Source organism: Podarcis pityusensis (genome assembly GCF_964106645.2).
Source record: "Podarcis pityusensis genome assembly, chromosome: 2".
Lineage (NCBI taxonomy): Eukaryota > Metazoa > Chordata > Lepidosauria > Squamata > Lacertidae > Podarcis > Podarcis pityusensis.
The window spans coordinates 50,605,436-50,625,184 of NC_138029.1; the positions used below are offsets into that span (position 1 = coordinate 50,605,436).

At 39.2% G+C, this 19,749-nt stretch overlaps 2 protein-coding genes across 2 annotated transcripts in view; one reads left to right on the top strand and one right to left on the bottom strand.

Annotated features, from left to right (window-relative positions):
• LOC308471341 (interleukin-12 subunit beta-like) overlaps nucleotides 1-12,690 on the top strand; it is a 34,947-nt gene extending 22,257 nt beyond the window's left edge. Inside the window, exons 2-8 of the mRNA XM_080995293.1 lie at nucleotides 1,640-1,721; nucleotides 4,008-4,280; nucleotides 5,016-5,124; nucleotides 6,982-7,169; nucleotides 9,653-9,789; nucleotides 11,040-11,188; nucleotides 12,586-12,690. Of these exons, the coding sequence (XP_080851419.1) occupies nucleotides 1,640-1,721; nucleotides 4,008-4,280; nucleotides 5,016-5,124; nucleotides 6,982-7,169; nucleotides 9,653-9,789; nucleotides 11,040-11,188; nucleotides 12,586-12,658 (1,011 nt within the window). The 3' untranslated portion in view covers nucleotides 12,659-12,690. The remainder of the gene's footprint in view (nucleotides 1-1,639; nucleotides 1,722-4,007; nucleotides 4,281-5,015; nucleotides 5,125-6,981; nucleotides 7,170-9,652; nucleotides 9,790-11,039; nucleotides 11,189-12,585) is intronic.
• A 1,948-nt stretch (nucleotides 12,691-14,638) lies between these two features.
• Nucleotides 14,639-19,325, bottom strand: LOC308467882 (serine protease inhibitor Kazal-type 6-like). Its single transcript, XM_080989541.1, has 4 exons — nucleotides 19,191-19,325; nucleotides 17,527-17,549; nucleotides 15,856-15,974; nucleotides 14,639-14,750 (listed from the first exon to the last, which is right to left on the bottom strand). Exons 1-4 carry the CDS (start codon nucleotides 19,267-19,269, stop codon nucleotides 14,684-14,686), a joined length of 288 nt encoding a protein of 95 aa, XP_080845667.1. The 5' UTR covers nucleotides 19,270-19,325; the 3' UTR covers nucleotides 14,639-14,683.
• Nucleotides 19,326-19,749: the final 424 nt, after the last annotated feature.

Genomic DNA, 19,749 nt, shown 5'->3' on the forward strand with positions numbered 1-19,749 from the left:
TCTTCTGATTGTGTTTTTGAAGTCTGCAAGAGAATGAAGTAGGAAAGGAATTTCCTGTGCACAGCATAAATGTCCATCAAATAATCCAATTTCCTCTTCAGTGATTACTTGTGAGTCCCAACTTTTACTCTGTGGTTTCTTCAGCAATTAAATTGTATTGCTTCTAAAACAGGAAGTGAGTCCACGTGTTTGTTTTTATGTGGCACTGTGGTTAAGCAAGTTCTCTGGTTTCAGGATTTAAACATATAAAAGGCAAGCAACTCTTGGCTTCATTCATAGATTTGGATTCACAGTAGCCACACACCACTTCATGACAGCTGGTTACAGTTGAAAAGGTAAGGATGCATTTTGTTTTTCTTGCACTTTATGACTCTGTATTAACAGGTACATTCAAGGTGATGCTGGTAGTGTAAAATATTGCAAAAGTAATAGAACAACCCTAAGGATATTGGTCTAGGAGATATTTTAATTGTTTAAAACCAATACATTTTTCTCTGTGTATCTATTAAAACTGTCAGTGATAGCCTTATGATTTAAATACATCAGGGAAGTATAGAAGTGATCCAGAATGCTGCACTGTTACAGTGAAGCACATTTGAGAAGCTGTTTGTGGCTCACGTTCCTTAACATTTTGTAACTTCAAGAAGGCACACTCAGGTAATCTGACAGGCTATTTATCTATGTAAATAAGTGGCTAACAAAACAGATATTATTTTGTTGGAGATGCTTTCACTTATGCTACATACGCTGTTCCAGCTAAGTAACTAGTAAAAAAACATAATGGTTTGTTATATATATTATTAAACCTTGTTATATAAAAAGAGCACTGTGTGGAGGGAGAGGAGAGGGGAGATAGTTCCATCTGGTAGTAAGTAAAAATGCTTACACTGATGAAATGATTATATTAGTGTGACTGTGAATTCCATGCTATGTGTTTGGCTAATATAGAAGTCTCTATGTGCAGTCTATAAACACTTGAATGTAAGCTGATGGGCACCCTAATCCAGCAGCATCCTAAATGGAATTGGTTTATCCATTGTCTTGGAAATTCCCTAAATAGTCTTTTAAAACACATCTTCATTAATCAATAAATTTTTCTATTTTTATTTACAGATGCCGCTTACAATGCAACTTTTTAAAAGCTTTATTTTAAAGCACTTATTCAAAGTACTGTTTGCAGAACTGAACAAGAAGTAATTTTTATGATAAATTGGATAAAATACTATTTAGCACATCGGTGTATTTTATGCAGATCATCCCGTTTTAGACCGAATTTTATCCTAAGCCTACATCTAGTGCATTTTTGTGCATAAATTCATTTACACTATGCAGATCACCCAGACATCTTGTTTTAGACTGAATTTTAACCTGCGTCTAGTGCATTTTTGTGCGTAAATTCATTTACACTTGTGTTTCAATATAAGCAGGCACTTCAGCATTACATTAAAAAACGGTATTCTGCTCAGTTGAGTCAGCCAATGAAGTTGAGGGAATGCCTCAAATAAATAAAGCCATGAATTTTCACAAGCCATAGTTTACAAATATCTAGGCCACTTATGTTGCGTCCTTTACAAGTGCAATAACCAGTCATTCATTACTCCTTTCCTTATATAACTTTTTATGTTCCTTTCATTCACAGATGGCATGCCTTTTGCTCATTCTAATTTCTGTCCTGGGCCTGATTATTCATTCAGAAGGAAAAACAGAAGAAATAAACAATAGTGAGTAATCTGTATCAGCAAGCTGAACTAGCATTTTTGAACTGTATAACCAGAATCCAAGGCACCGTGGCGTGTTCTGGATTTGCATCGTGGCTTATCAGCTGCAGCAGACAGTGATTAAAGATTGGAAGACCTCTGGAAAGAGGCTTCAGAGATTGCCCTTGGGAAGTGTAAAACAAGCTGATTCATCAGCCCCAGACCACAACACAGCTATCCATCTGATTACTCACTTCTCCAGGTTTTATTGTGCAGATTCAGCTCAAAAATATGTGTAAAAAATTATGGGGGAAATGTGTTCAGAAAGTGTATTTCATGGAGAACTACACAGAAAAGCAAAGGGGGAAATGTTTTAGGGGGAGAATGTATGTAAAATGTGTACAGAATGCATACAATTTACATGCATTTTTTAGTCCACACAAAAATGGAGCAAAACTGGTCCATAACGTGGAAATGAAATAAACTGACCCTTCTCTCCATACATATACTAACCCTAACCATAAGTAAAGGTAAAGGTAAAGGGACCCCTGACCATTAGGTCCAGTTGTGACTGACTCTGGGGTTGCGGCGCTCATCTCGCTTTATTGGCCGAGGGAGCCGGCGTACAGCTTCCGGGTCATGTGGCCAGCATGACTAAGCCGCTTCTGGCGAACCAGAGCAGCGCACGGAGACGCCGTTTACCTTACCTAAATACTAGGAGTACAGTTGCTGATCTTCTACAAAACTATATGAGATAGCCCTGGAAGTTTCTGCAAGTCTCATGTAAGAGCTGATATCAAAACTACTCAATTCTCTATTCACAGTTCTCTGTGAAACCAAAAGTGTCAGTCCATTTCAATCAGAGAACAGAAAGGCTCATAGCAGACTCTATACCAGCAGCAAACCTCAGAGAGTCTGAGTAGCCAGTTCACACACAAAATGAAAGGAGGGGAAAACCTGAACAAGATATCAAGGGTATAATAAACATTTGTTCATGTTTATTCATCCTGCAAAATAGACAAATTGGTTTCCAAAAGTATTATTTGCATTGCAATGCAGCATGTTTGAATCCACATTGTTTCCCAGAGAAATGAAACCTAAAATGCCATTCACTGTAATTTCTATATTTCCAGATACTCATCTTCTAAGGTAATATGAATTCCCATAATTAGGCAAAATCAGTGTTGGGAACCCATGTTTGCTCAAGTAACATGTAGTTCTGATCACCAAGTAGTAAGACAATTTTTACCACACATCAGCTTGCAATCCGTAGCAATATGGTGTAGCAGAATGGATGAAAAAAAAAAGTGGTCTGTCTGTGAAATGCACCTTGACTCCTTGCTTGTTACAGCAGGTGGATAAGGAGGATTGATGAAATAAATGAAGAAAAGTAGTGGCTGTCTCCTCTCCTGACTGGGAGACAAATTTAAATATGCAAGAGGGGATTTCTGAGTTGCGACTTGGGAATGTACACAGCATCAAGGTACCCTGGCTGCCTTTTCCCAGGAGCCAAGGTGTATAGTGGCAAGGAAGAGTGGAAACTCGCCCTGTTTTATTCCCCAGACATACAGCAGTAGTTTCCTCACACGGAATGAACACCATTGCTGTGGAAGATTCTACAGCTAAGTGTCTGTGAAAGTAATTTACAGTACTTGTGTTTTGTAAAGACAATACGTGCAAACAAACCATGGAATTTGAATTGTATGCCACAAAGGGGGTGGGTATTCAGATGGACATTTTCCAAGCTGCAATTTAACACATTTTGCACTTCAGTACTTAGTAAGCTGGTTGTCTGTAACACCTTGCCAAATGTTTTTTTAAAAAAATTCTGAAAAGCAATGTGGGCTAAAAATGGTGGTTGACATCCATGCGAAGTATTCTCATTGGCCAGAAATATGCTAATCCAACTAGACACCCATCAGCACAACCTCATGAAATTCCTCTGAAGCAGCTTCCTTCCATTCACTGATTCAGATGGACCACTTAAAGCAGTGATGGACAAACTTGGCCCTCCAGCTGTTTTTAGACTACAACTCCCATCATCCCTAGCTAACAGGACCAGTGGTCAGGGATGATGGGGATTGTAGTCCCAAAACATCTGGCGGGTCAAGTTTGGCCATCACTGTCTTAAAAGAAAACCACCTCTTCATATGTATGTGCTTCTTTTGGTCTAAGTTTCCATTTAAGTCTTTCAATTATATCAGTAAATCTAAAAATGAAGTTGATTTATTAGTATTTTCCAGGAGGACGGTACCTTTCTGTTGGGCTCACCATTCTTTCCTTTCCACTTTTCCTTTTTGCAATATTCAGTGCACTTTGTGGAAGCCACAGCACTACCTGAGAAAATAATGCTCACCTGCAATACATCTAAGGAGCCAAATGCATTGGTTTATTGGGTGAAAAATATGAAATTGGAAGGAAATGGCAAGAGTTTGGAAAAAACCATCCGGGGATACCCAGATGCTGGCAAATACGTTTGTAGGAGCAACACCACAGATGTTATTTTAAGTTACAGTACTGTGTATATTAAGAAGAAAAATGACAACGGTGAAGTAGCTGAGTCAATTCTCAGTCCTTTCAAAGGTAAGCCTGTGCGCAATCTATTTTAATTATACACAGAACACCCATCAGTACTGCTATGTAAGAAGCAAGGTGCAAAAAGAATAAGAAAAATGATTCTGCCATTGTTGACTATTGTATATCATTGAACAGGCAGCTAAGCAGCATGATACTAGGTATGCCCTCCAACCACAAGATCCAGTTTGGATCCTGATTTGGTGCTTCAAAAGGCAGCATGCTTTGATTCAGAGCACTTGGGATGCCCTTGTTGGAAGTATAGTTTTTTTACTTTCTGAAATATGGCAACCCTAGATTGCATGCAAATAGATTGAGTGTGTGTGTGTGTGCTGGGCACCTTTGGATTTTGATATATACATTTAATTTTAAGGAAATTTAGAGGCAATTTTTTAAAAAATCATTTAATCTTCCTCTTTGTCTCATGGCCAATTTGTATGAAAATAGCACATATGAAAGAAATACCTTTAGATAAGAAACTTGCTAAATTACAGATAGATAGGCTCAGGTTTTTTGTGTAAAGTACCTTTTAAAATTTATTTTGGTCCTGTCACTTTATCAGTAAAAACTGGTTATTAATATAGTAGCCATGAGTAGCTACCAGGACCTGTTTTCCCATCATTTCCCATCCCCATCTCACTTAAATGAATGCTGCTTTTGAAACTTTGTGTATGTATGGCATGCTCTAAAATGTGTTGTCTGTTTTGCTGCTCTTAGATGTGTTAATTCTTTGTTTCATTCTAGAAGAAAGCAACAGACCCTATTTCAAATGTACAGCAAACAATTACTCTGGGGACTTCAAGTGCTTTTGGAAACCACTCGAGCAGAATTCAAATTTGAACTTTACAATTAAGTAAGATACTGTTCTCCCTCTCCCCCATTGTTTCAAGCAACATTTCATAGAGAATAGGGTGAAGCTTTTGTGGCAGAGAGTGCCAATGTGGTGAAATTACTCACCCATTAATTAAATAGATCTATAGGATAGAGAAAATACCATTTTCAGTGTCTTGGTGCTTCTTGGGATATTATTTTACAATAACTTCTGAGTTAGGAAGTTGTGCTTAGAACCTCACAGGGCTTCCTTTTATTTCCAAATCTCTTCTCCTAGATATTTCAATGAGAGTGAGAAATCTGGTAAATGATCGCAAGTGGCTAATTGCTTTAGAGGAAGTATTGGGGGGGGGGACTTAATTTGATTGGAAGATAATAAGCTAAAAACATTTTGCAATAGCAATGATTTTCTGAAACAGTGAGCCTTGTGGCACCTTAAAGACTAACCTTAAAGTTTATTGTGTAATAAGCATTTACATTTGTGAGTTAGAGGCTGCTATCATATACACAAAATCTTAGCCTCAGTATACTATAGAGAATTGTGACTAGTGGGACCAAAAGACTACAAAACACAAGGTATACCATCTCTATGGGATATCAATTCAAAGCTCAAGTATGTACAGTGGCTATTCAGAACCGAGTATCTTCCTAGCTTTGTTGTGTTAACAACTGTAATCAGAGATAAATCTCTGGTTCCAATTAAGTCCCAACTTAATAGAATCAAACCTGCTGAAAATGTGAGCAAGCAATTCCAAGACACTAAAATTCCACCAAAAACACTAAGCATGATTTACTTTTATACAGGTGCCATTTATATAGTGTACCCATTATTGTTCTGATGTAGGTGAGGGTGTTCTCCCAATTCATTCATGTTATAGCCACCAACACAGCAGCTGCCTTTATGAGCAAATAGTCTAAGGAATGCAGAGGACACAGGTGCAAAATGAGCTCATAATAACTTTGATTTAAACTGCAAGTGGAAGACCATTTTCACCAGCAAGGGAGCTCACCCTAAAATAGATTATTAGTACATTGTGAGTCAAAGAAATTGACATGGCAAACCAGATATTATGAATTTCTATGCCATTGCTCTTCTGTTGCTGAATAGCAGTGAAACTCTCAGAATGTTCTGGGCAATTGAAAGGTTTTCTTGCCAGCTTCTGAAAGTTGCCATTTCTGATGTCAGATATGCAGTTATGTATTCTTTACAGCAGGAATGGGACACTTCTAGCTCTCCAAATGTTGCTTTAGGGCATAGAGCAGGGATGGGGTGCCTTTGGTCCTCCAGATGTCACTGAGCTACAACTCACATCATCCCCAGACTGTTCATGCTTGTCAGAGCTGTGCTTGTCAGAACCAATGGGAGTTTAGCAATGTTTAGAGGGCCAAAGGCTTCCCATTTGTGGTGTAGAGACACTGAATTGAAGATGGAAATTGTTGGCAGATGGTAGATGATGCGACCACCCACAAAGAACTTCCTATTGCCAGTATATCTCCTCTTAGAGGATGAGAAGGTGAATGAGCTAATAGTGGTATGGCTGATGTTGTCAGTTGTGTTCCTTGAAAGGATATGAGGACAGTCAGCATCTTGGTTTCTGGCACAGCGTAGTTCCTTCTAAATGATGACATACTTTATACAAATAGGCCCTAGTCCATGAAAACTGATGACGCAATAAATCTGACCTATTAGTTTTTGAAGTGCCAGAATACTCTTTCTTGCCGTATATTAAATTGGCTATCCCTCTGAGGAAATATTTTCTGAATACCTGCCCTGCATTAATGTGTTATTGCTGCTAAGGTTGGGAAATAGAGTTACAAAGTCATTTTTCTAAATTTGGGAGGAACTACCCATTCAATTCCATCTCTGTTTTGAATTCAGAGTCACATCAGGAAATGCAGTCTGTGATGATCCTGTCGGACCAGAGGCAGGAATGTACACTGCTTCCTGCAGAAAAGGAATTCCCTGCCCATCCACTGAGGAGTATGAAGAAATTGGGATTGCTCTAGAGGTTTTCCATGGATTTGAATATGAAGAACATACTCACAACTTCTTCATCAAAGATATTTGTAAGTTATGCAAAAAGGTTTGGAATGGGGGTAGTAGTGGTGGTGAATAAATCACCGTCAAAGAAATTGGGCTGGATCCAGAGCAACATATTTGAACTTAGTTCCCACCGAAATTATTAGAACTTCACTGTCATGATTCACATGCTGTATTGATTTCAATGGGACCTAAATTCAATTAATTTACTCTGCATCTAGCCCACAGTAATATATAATCCTTCATCTGTAGCACATGGTGTTTTGGCGCTAGAAGGCAGGATGGGTTTTTCCATGAATCAGCATTGAATTGCATCCTGATAAAAGGACTCTCATCTCCAAATCAATTTAAAAAGCAGGGTGGGGGTTTAGTAGTATTTTGAAATAAGAACAATCCACCATGAATAATGACATGGGAATAAATAAATAGATATCCAAATTTAGAGATTCCACATAAAGTGCTAAACAACCTAATTTGAGCAATCGTTTCTACATCTGGAAGGGCTTACTAACATACCGTACCTTTATTCACATACTGAATCCATTAGTTGATTCCTTATAAAACTTTCACCATCACTTTTGTTCATATAGTAATAGTGGTTAAAAGGGTATAAAATGTCAGGCACATCACTTGCTCTACAACGTACTTGAGTCATTTGGTGTGGTGATTCTGATCTTTTCTAATGATTATTGAGAGGCCAAACCCCACCTCTGTTAGATGCCAGGGAGTAAGGCACACCCAAATCCAATAAAGAAACAAGGAAATGCAAAAACAAATAATTCTTGACCTCATTAACCTATTAGTAGTTTTTAATCTGCACTGCCGCTTGAGCTTGAAAGGAATAGATGAATCACTAAAGAAAGGTTTGCCAACCGTAATTATGTAGGCTATTCATAGCTTCCGTATTATTACCGCTAATTAGTATACTGTTCTAATGGTTACATTGTTGTAAGTTAATTGTAAGACGGTAGTGGTGCACAGTGTGGTTAGAGAATTCCTCAAGCATATGCATATAGTTTGCATCCAACATTCATTCATTAAGTGTTTATTGGCATAATTTAGACAATAAAAATCATTTTTTAACAGGAAAAGAAAACATCCATAAAACATTGGTAATCCAGACATATTAAACACATAAAACATATAAAAGACTCAGAAGCCACCGTTAAGTAAAATTAAGTACTTTTAAATTTGACTTTAAAAATCTTGACCAAAGTATCCTGAAACAATTTCAGTAGAGATTATTGAGTAGTGATAGAGTATTGGACTAAATTTAGGTCCATTCTCTAGACTAGTTTATCAGTGAGAATGTGATCTCATAATGGCCCCCTATTTCCAATTCTATACTTCTGTTCCTATGATAGTGCCTAGCATAAGAAAGGAGAAGAAAAAACAGTAAGTTAATCTTCCTCATTAAAGCAGTTAGGGGCCATTTCTCCAGCTACAGTCCTTTATTGCTGCGGTTAGAAAAACAAAATAGTGGTGTGTTTTTCTGATTCCTATGGTTCCCTTTTGAAACATTTGTATTTATGCACTAAATCTAGACCTCAGCTCATGAGGGAGCACTCAGGCAATGCTCAAAAGCCTTGTCTTCCACCTATAACCACTAAAAACAGTCACTACTGCATAGTCCTATTCCAGAGCTGGGAAAAGTCTGGAACTTGAATGAACATTGACGGATGCAGATGAGCACATTCCCCATGTGTTTTCACTTGACTTCACAGTACTGTCAAAATCAAATTTAATATCCATATGAGGAAGGCTGTTAGACTGCCATTAGCCACTGCCATTAGCCAGCAGTGGTCACCTGAGACAAAAAAAGTTGGGTGTCGCCCCCACTCTCCAAGTGGTAGCAAGATTCCAGGGGCTTCCAGGCACTCATCCAGGGTTTGCGCTCCTTTGGAGAACTGAAGACGTTGCAGAGACTTTCGTAGCTTTAAGAAATATGATTTATTCACATACTGTATTTGAATGTTCAGTCTGCATGGAAGGAGTCCAGATCTCACAGCATGGTCTATTACAATGATCTATTACAATATCAATGTAACAAATAAATAAATAGATTTCCTCACTTGTCCTGCAACCCTTAAAAGCAATGGAAGCTTTTGGTGGTCAACCAATGATACTGCTACCTTAAATGAAGGGACAAGATGTAGTCAGATAGCTTTCCCTGGATAGCAGGCCCTTCTGCTAAGCAATACATTCCTAGGCATTAACAGGCAAGACCTCATTTCATTTGCCCATTTCACAGCATTGTTAGAGGTTATAATTGCACTTACAGATTTTGGGAGTTTCTTAGTTTCTGCTTCTTTGGTGGCCAAGGTAGCAAACAGATAACAAATATACAGTACACGTATGTGCACACGCACACACACTCCAGCCTTAACATGTCTGGAGCCTCAGAACTCATCCAAATAATAAATGATAAGGATACTGGTGGAGGCATAAAGCCATCATTTTAGCAGTATTATACAGTTAAAAATTATGCTGATTTCATTACCTCTTTCAGTAAAGCCTGATGCTGTTGAGTGCCAAACGGAGAACAGCCTATTGACTTGGACACCACCCAAAACCTGGAGCACTCCAGCTAGTTACTACAGGCTGACATACCAAATCAAGATGGTTCAGCATCCACGGAGAGACTGGGTAATTGGTGTTTTTCCTTTTATTGTTATTATTTTTGAAATTTATATACCGCCCTATAGCTGGAGGTCTTAGGGCGGTTCACAGAACAAAATCAAAATATAAAACCACAAAATACATAATTGAAATAAAAACAACAACCCAATAACCCCCCTCCCCATCAAACTTTAATGTTCAACCCACATTCTATCATGGAACGAAACAACTGAAGCTATAAACTGAGGAACTGAGAGAATGAGGATATAAATGAACTTGGTGGTCTTATAGGCTATCACAGACATATTTACATTCTTGCTGTATTAGGCACCCAGATCCATTCAGTCTTACTTTTTATTTGCCTTCCAGCACTGTTCATCCAGATGCAATCAGGATGCTCACAAACAAGGAAGTTGCTGTTCCTTCTTTTTTGTTTATCCACAGCTGTATATTCAGAGGAACATTGCATCACAGCACAGCACACAGTCTAAAGATATTTCACCCTCCCTTACTGCTGATTTCTCCAACAATGGGATCTAGCAATAGTGGTCCAACACTGCGAGCCCGCTGCAATATGGAAGCGGCGGGCTCCAGTGGGTGAATGCTCCCCCAGTGTGTGCTCTCCTGGCACACTCCACACATTCCCCCCACATGGGCGTGCACCCCCAGCACTTGTCAGCCCTCCCCTGGCAGCGATTGGGGATGCTATGCTGCTGAACCTCACCAACTATCCACATTCTCAGTTTATAGCGAGGGTGGAAAGTCTGTGGTCCTTCCATCAGTCATATCAGCATGGTCAATGTTCACAGATGATGGAAGTTGTAGTCCATCAACATCTGGAAGGCCACAGGTAGACTAAATACAGTGGTACCTCAGGTTAAGTACTTAATTCGTTCCGGAGGTCCGTTCTTAACCTGAAACTGTTCTTAACCTGAAGCACCACTTTAGCTAATGGGGCCTCCTGCTGCTGCTGCACTGCCATTGCACGATTTCTGTTCTCATCCTGAAGCAATGTTCTTAACCTGAAGCACTATTTCTGGGTTAGCGAAGTCTGTAACCTGAAGCATATGTAACCTGAAGCGTATGTAACCTGAAGCGTATGTAACCTGAGGTACCACTGTATATGTTTGCTTGGAGGAGGATAGGAATCTGGTGGCACATTGTATCACTGACTATCCATGTTCAGTTCCTGCCTGCAAACTATAGGCACACATGTTTGCCTTCTCCTTTGGGGATCCTTTCTAGTTCACTAAAGTGGGCTGTGCTTTTCTTCTCAGAATTGTGAGGTTGACAATGCTATGCAGCTTCAAGATGGAAACTCCTTAAGCTGCCACAACAGATTGTTCCATCGTGGAACAATTTATATCCGTTCCAGGGATCACTATAACAGAAATTCAGCTTGGAGCGACTGGTCTGAGCCTTGCAGGTATCTGGTTGAATACACAATTGATTTCAGTGACTGAAGTTGTTGGTAGTTATAAGGATGTATCTTTGGGGCTCTTATCTGCATTTAATTCAAAGCTTGTGGTATATACTTTACATTGATAAGGAAATCTGAACTTATATGAGGCCTGGAGAAGCTCAGATGTGTACAAAAGTTTAGTTCAGTTAACCTTGTAACAAAACCTTGTCTGCTCCATGGAAGCCTACCTCCCCACACTTATTCTCTTAATGTTGCCTCTTTCATCAAGGCAAATAATTCCTCCTGATTTATGATGGGAACACATACAGAGCCACACTGAGGCCATGTTTGGGCTTGCTATTTTGATATGTATGGGTGTTTGTGTAAGAAGGATGTTGGTTTAGGCATCCACACCTGCATTATCATTATCCCATGTCCTCCTGTTTCAAAGCCTTCCAAATGGCTAAAGTTTCCAGTGCCCTACTATCCTAGACCAGAAGTAAAGAACTTTTACAGACCCTTCCTGGGGCCACATGCAAGTGGTGGGCTTGGCCATAAGGAAAAGTGGGAGAAGCAATGGATGTGATTCCTACCTTTGGAGAGTAGGCTGCATCACACAAAAGCCAGAGGTTTCTATACACACATATGCCTCCATCCTTCAGGCAGGAAACAATAGCCATTTTCACAATTCAAGGACACATTCCAATTAGGCAAAAGCACTTCTGTTAAGTTACAGAGAACAGCAAGATAGAGAGAACTGGAAGACTTCATTCAGCCCCTGAACCTGAAGTTTTCCCTTTTTTTGAGCATTGGCAGACAATACCCCTCCTTTGTTGTGGTTTTCTCCCTTCAAATTAGGGAAAGGCAGAGTTGGAGGTAGCAGCCATCTCTTTGTTTCTGGAAAGGAAGTACTGGGAGAGCCTTACCCCAACGCAGCTTCTCTGAGTTTTGGATATGGTTCAACTTTCAGTTTCTCTCCACCTCCACTTTTGCTCTGAACATTGAAGGTGGTATAATTCAGCCATCATTGCACAATGACTGTCTGTACTCATCCCCACTAATGTATCTGTTGGTCAAATTGGTCCTGCAAGTTATTGGGGTGCCTGTGAAAGAAATGAACGTGTCATACCATCTTGAAAAACCCTCTATCCAAGCTGGATGTGCTTTCTCTTTTTATAGTAGGGAGCGTATTCATGCTCCCCATGACTTACACTGCTTATAAGCAAATGTATATATGATTGCACAGTTAAGAAAGTTCCGCCATAACATTCTCACGACCTCTGCGAGGTATCAGATTAAAAGCCAAGGAAGAGAAAGAACATAATATGAGCAGAGAAAACACAGAATGATCAAATTTGCATGTAGCAGGAATGCTGCTTTTACATTGGTATTTGTCTTCAATGTTTCATTTTACTTTTCAGAAAGCAATCTGGCAAGCAGGACATACATGAAGATGGAATTAAAATTAGGCAATGCGAGTGTAAGAAGAACTGAAGCAGAAATTGACAGAAGAAATGTGTTTAATGAAGTACTATTTATTATTGGCTGTGGAAACCAATTAATATTAATATAATTTATTGTTATTAATTTATTATTAATAAAATTATTATTACTGTTGTTTATCATTTATTTTTAAAAATTGTTTTTATTAAATATTTTCTTGGGTTACAAAAGTACATACAGCATCTCTGCTTCCTACAGATCAGTTCTATTCAGTGTGAGACACTGATGCTATAGACAGGTTGGCAGAGAGAAAGCGGGGCAGGGAGAGAAGGGGGGTGGTAAACTTTCATTATTTTACATAGTGTATGTGTGAGGTTTTTGTGTCAGCGTCATGTGGGTAGGTTCTCTTTCTATTCATTTATCAGTTTTTATTGGTGGTGAGTGATATGGGGTGGGGACAGGGCATGGCTGGTTGCCTTCAGTTGACTGCAGAGAGTTTTGCTTACGTGTGTGAGGGGGAGGGGTTGTTAGGTCAAGTTTTATATTCGTATTCAAAACAACTTTTGAAATTGAATGGTGCATTTATCAGTTCTTCTGGCTCTCAGGAAGAGCAGAGTTTAGACTGCAACACATTCCTCCTGGATTGAGCACCTTTCCTAAAGACAGCTGAACATCATAATGGATGCAAAGGATACTTTCTCAGCTACAGAAATACTGAGAGTGAGTTCCATTAGAATCCACTATGTTTTTGAAAATGTGCTAACCATTTGTGCCTTCAATTATTCTGTACCAGCCATTTTGATTTTTTGATTTTTTTAAACATGTAACCAGGAACAATAATAAGAAACTGAATGAATGACAAGCTATTTTTTAATGAAATGATGATGATGGTCACCGGATGGTCTCTGCATGTACAAATCAATACATGGAAGGCGGAATGGAGCTCCTTATGAGATTACGCCCTGCAAAATGGAGGGCTAGAGGCCATGATTCTACCACCACCACCACCACCATACTGCTTGTGTCTATGGTATCTATCTATCTATCTGTCTATCTGTCTATCTGTCTATCTATCTATCTATCTATCTATCTATCTATCTATCTATATCAAGGATTGGGAACGTTTGGCTCTCCAAATGTTGCTGAATTACAATTCCCATCCACCTTAGGGCCAATAACCAGGGATAATGGGAGTCACTGTTCATCAACATCTGGAGGGCCAAATATTCTCCATGCCTGTTTCAGAGTATAACCCAGAAGAGAGGCCCTGTATCTTAACAACTATTTTCTTATTTAAATTAGTTTGAGTCAGATATGAATTATCATTGATTGCAAATGCAAGATAATTAATAAACTCCTGCAGCCAAGCTGGTGCCCAGGACTTCCATACACACTGCCCAGTGTGGGCTAGCGCAACGGTTTGTTGTCACCCCTGGAGGCACACTCCATTGTCTCTCGAGACAGATGGATGCCAACAACAACTGTTGGTATGGACATAAACTCAAAAAAATAGATTTCCATCTCAATATTTTCAGAATATTTTTCCTATATCTGTTCATATTTATTATGTAATTATGAATTTAGATGTGTATTTATGCATGCTTTTAGAACTTTTCAAAAACACTGGTGTTTTTTTTAAAAAACCCGATATTTAAGGAGTGTCTGAATAGAAATGATGAGTCCTTTGTAATGACATATCAAATTGGAAAATAATTGAATAACAGAGTACATTCGATTATTATTATTATTCTTAGAGTTGATATTCATGATTTCCCTTCAGAAGCAATCCAAAACAAAAAGTTTACTCTGAAGGAGCAGAGCAGAATACCCTGCATTGTAGTTCCTATTGCACTGAAGCCATTCCAGCTGAGTATATGTCTAATTCCATTCCTGCAATAAATGGGCTGCCTGCCAGTTACCATGAGGCTCTGCCACTGGGATGGGAAAAGCAAAAGCAGGAAGCAACTACAGATGTCTTGACTTTTGTTTAATGAACAAGTAGGTTGTGGAACTGCAGCATTCTCAATATCCGGCATGCAAGATCAGGTAGAATTAGCACAACCAAAAGCGATATTTTCATGCAGTACTTTTTCTGTCAATACATGGGCCAGGGTGTCTGTATCTCACTTTCCCACAAGAAGCTCTAGAAAAGAAATCAGTGTTAAACAGAAAAGCATCACTGAGAAGCTCTGGAAGAACAAACCATTATTGACCACAATCGAACACTGGGCTCAAACAGTGCCTAATTCTGTGTTCAGTTGCAGCTGTTTTGCTGGATAATGATTAACATGAAAGAGACTGGATCCTTTGTGTTTACAGTACATGAGCACTATGCACATCTGCAGACTCACAAATCCTGAACTGTAAAGAACACAGTGCATTCTTTCATCAACATCCCATTCCCACATAATAAAAATAAACTTGCATAAAGCTGGCTCTGGCATAAGTATTTGTAACTTCTTTACAAAACATGCTGCATCATATACACTGCAAGCACCAAATATAACCATCAGTACCACAAATTTTAATCAGCGGCTATTTTGTTATCAACTTGAAAAACAAAAAACATCCTCTTATCAGAAAAAAAATGGCATATGTGAACTTCAGCAACTGTTATCACGGTATTTTAACAGTGTCAACATACTATGACAATTTGGTTTCTATGAAAAGAAACAACTGAACAGCCCTTCTTTTGAGAGTGCAGTAAAATAAAATTCCTTTAGTTCCTCTTTAGACCCATCTATTTTCTTTCTTTTTATGGAATGAAATCTCAGCTAGTCTGGAAACTGACCACTGGAATCTGTGACTTTGTGGTATTGTTTCCAAACCTAGAACCTAGCTCTTTTAAAGCTTGTTACATGATAAGCCAAAATGCTCCAGAATATAAATTACATACCCTCCAACATTTCTCCAATGAAAATAGGGACATCCCATTCCATAATGATAATTTTACTATTTATACCCCACACATCTTACTGGGTTGCTCCAGTCACTTTGGGCAGCTTCCAACATATATTAAAACATAACAAAACATTAAACATAAAAAAACTTCAGACGGCTCAGTATTTCGCCAATGAAAATAGGGACATTCTAAGGAAAAATGGGACTGGGGAGGCTTCTCTAAATCAGGGATGTCCCTGGAAAATAGGGACACTTGGAAGGGCTGAAATTATCAGGTGTTAACTTTCAGAGACATGGCCAGGTAGTGTTAAAAAACATTACTGCTTGCTGATTAACTGCAACCTCACCTCATAGCTTTGCCAAGAAAACATGTATTCTTGTATGTTTTGCCATCTGAGCCACAAACAAATGACTCAACTGGTGGGCACACAAAATAATCTTCCTTTGGATTTATGATGCAGGTTCTCTGAAAATTAAAAAGACAATATTAATTAGGTGTAGCATCTTATGGCTGATGCTAATGTCTCTGTCTCATTCACTGATGTCCCCTTGTCCCACCTCTATGAGCTTACTAGGGAATGACACTGTCAAGGAAGGAAACTGTGAAGATGGGTTCTGACAGACAGCCCAGGGCGTAAACCTATAAAGCACCTGCAGAAATAGACATCATCTGAATTCCTTCAGAAATCTTCTGGCCTCTGTGTCCAGGCCCAGGGGCACCCTGGGAAAATTATGGTGATAGTGACTGCCCACACCTCAACCTACACTTTTCTTCAGAGCACCAGGCCATTACAAAATGGAGCAGGGACATGACCCATGCAAGCCATCCCTGTCACATAGGACTCCCAACCTTCTTACATGGAGTGATCAGGTTCCCTACAACTGGGAACACTGAAGAACCAACATGGGTAGGTTCGGAGGAGGAGCTGGCTGAGTTAATCTCATGCTTCCACAGATACAAATTCAGAATGCCTAAAGAGAGCTTATTGCTTAAACTAGGGCTGGGGAACCTCAAGCCCATGGGCCAAAAGTGGTTCTCCAGGCCTATGTGGTCCATGGCACTGTCTGTAGGCCGCTCCCTATCTGCATCCACACCTTGCTTTGCACCCTCCTCAAGTGCCCCCCCCCCCGGCCAGAATGTGTCACTGAATGCTTATAATGCCACTTGCTTGCCTGGATGGAGGATAGAGAGCTATGTCTCAGTGTGTGTAGAAACTAGCCTACTGTAAAATCTGTATTAATGCTCCAAGCACCACAGGCATGTACGTAGTCCTTGGAAGGTTCCCAAGGCCTTTGGGCTGAAAGGGTTATCTGCTCCTTTCTTAGCCTAACTTACTTCACCTCATTGTACCAACACAGCTATAATGGCACTCTGAACTCCTGAAAAGAGGATGACACAAATATTACAAATAAATGAAAAATCTCTCAGCAGGTGGGAATATAGATTTTAAAATAAATAAATATAGATTTTTTTAAAAAAATTAAAAATAAATATGCCCTCAGCTGGTGATTTCTGGTATTTACCACACCAGAAAGAGAGGAAAAACCACAAAGTACTTCAACAGCTGATATTATAAGTACCATCTCTTGCCACATGATGGGGTGCTGTCATAAGAAATATTCACCTTGTACATTAAACTGATGAACAATCAAACCAAATGTTTGAAATACATTTTGGATTGCAATATTTTACTCATAAAAATGTGGATCATATGCAAGAACTGACAAAAAAATTGCAATTTATTGTGTGTATTTTGGGGAGAGGGGGCACATTTTAATGCTTCGATCCTGGACAGAATTACTAGGAGGTTAATTCCGTTGAACTCAGTGGTATTTGCTGCTGCGTAAACACGCTTAGGATTGTTCTTTAAAAGTCCATATGAAAATTAGCAAGTGAAGAATGCAATGTTGGTCCAGTAAAGTTTGGAGGAGGAGAGATTAGGCAATTTGCTCCTAACTAAATGGGATTTCAACAGTTTCTCCTCAAATAAGACAAAGAGTAAATAAAATGAACTCACCTTTGTCTCTTTAGCAGTGGAACCTAGAATTAGAAAATAATAATAATCCTCAAATGAAAAGAAGATAAAATATAAGAGATACATTAAATTAATGTTTCATTTTGCTTTAGAAAAACTAGACTTGTAAAATCAAATCCCCAATCTATAATTTACTGATGTGACATTTTTGGACACAATATCCCATTTTTTAAAGCTGTTAATATTGTGGGCTTTCATATTTATTCACACAATGAAATTGTGGGCAGTATGTCAAGGCTCTAATCCTCGCCGTATGTGCTGCTGTGAAGCTTCCTTTGATCTTGATCCAGAAGCTGTGGTTAGTGCAGAATTCTGCAGCATGATTGCTGACGGGAGTGAGACAACCACTGGTTGCCAACTTGCTACTGGGCTAAGTTCAAGGTGCTACGATTAGTATACAGTGGTACCTCTGGTTACGAACTTAATTTGTTCCAGAGGTCCGTTCTTAACCTGAAACCATTCTTAACCTGAGGTACCACTTTAGCTAATGGGGCCTCCTGCTGCCGCCGCACCGCCAGCACGTGATTTCTGTTCTAATCCTGAGGTAAAGTTCTTAACCCGAGGTGCTACTTCCAGGTTAGCAGAGTTTGTAACCTGAAGTGTTTGTAACCTGAGGTACCACTGTATAAAGTCTTTAACATCTTGGGACTAGTTTACCTACAAGGTCGCCCTACCCCATATATGACCCCTAGATTGCTTTGATCAGTGGAACTGGCACTTTTACAGGTGCCACATAATACTTGTTCCACATTTGTAAGAAATTGATCTTTCAGTGTGGTGGCACCCACAGTTTGAAACTCCCTGCCTATTGATATCAGGCAGTACTGACTTCACTTCACTCTTTTTGGCACCTGTTAAAAACATTTTTGTTTAGGCAAGCCAGTGCAGACATGTCAAATGCTGCCATGCGCTTTAAGCAAGGTTTTAACTTATTGTCAATTTTAATTATTTTCTAAATGTTTTAATTAATTATTTTTACCTGTTTTTACTGATAATTTCACTGCTTTATTCTTTTTGTAAACCACTTTGAGGCTTTCCCCCTCATAACCGAGCTGTATATAAGTTTTAAAAAATAAAAAAATAACTCACAGTGCCTCCAGTTGACCTGTTTAACTGGCAATCATAACTGTGTCTGGATTGTACTACCCAAGAGCTATTGATTCTCATTGCATATCAGAAAAACAGGAAAAGAATGTGGTGTCTACAGATCACATCTGTGCAGATTTTAGGGAAATAACCAAACATATGTACAAATAAATATTTAGGCCAGTTGTACATTAATATTTCAGTTATACATTTTCCTGCAAAAGGATTTAGGAAGTTCCTCTCTGGTGAGCCGTTACTTGCCGCAGCATTCAGATTTTACTTCAGTCCTTGTTCAGGTGTTCACATGGACATATGCCAAGGGACTGATCAGGCTCTCACTTGCAGACCTCATTTCTGTCCTCCATAACATTTGCACAGTGCCTGCATACAGAGACCCAAACATACACAGGTTCACACAACCCAAGACCCTCTGTTTCCATGGTTTTGATACTTGCATGCAGGAGCATCTGCAAGTTTGAGTAAACGTGAGAGAAAATGGTACCCTTGGACATATGAGCATACAGAATGAACAGGGATCCACTGGGTAGTAGGTTACGCACCTGAGAAGCAGCACAGGATCAGAGCAAGAAGTACAAAGGCAGCTGCAAATTTCATAGTCTTGAAGAGTCTATCGCACATTAGTGTGTTTCTCTTAATAAATCCCTAAGACTGGCTAACCAATGTGTATATACAGCTATATAAGGAAAGACGAAAGAGTGGGTGGGCATGTTTTGCACATATATACATTATTTGCAGTAGTCCCTACATGCTGAAACGGCACGTAGTGTTGTGAAATCTTTGTGATAGGGTGGTAGTTTCAGTGAACACCCAGAAAGTTCTTCAAAAGCAGACTCAAGAATGCTTCTGTGAAAGCAGGACAAACATGAATTACATTCTTGATCTTTGCACTGTGTATCTGGTTAACAAGACTTGGATAAATGGGTGTGATAAGCAACTGCCTTTTATAATGAAGCTCGGTATTTATATGGTGATTGAATCTCCAGCAAAAAGTCTCTGGCAAAAAGTCACCCTTAGCATGGAGTAATATGCCTCCTTTTTGTGGTGATGAATCCCTGACTAATATTAACAGATTCATATTAGGCATGGTCCAAGTAGTCA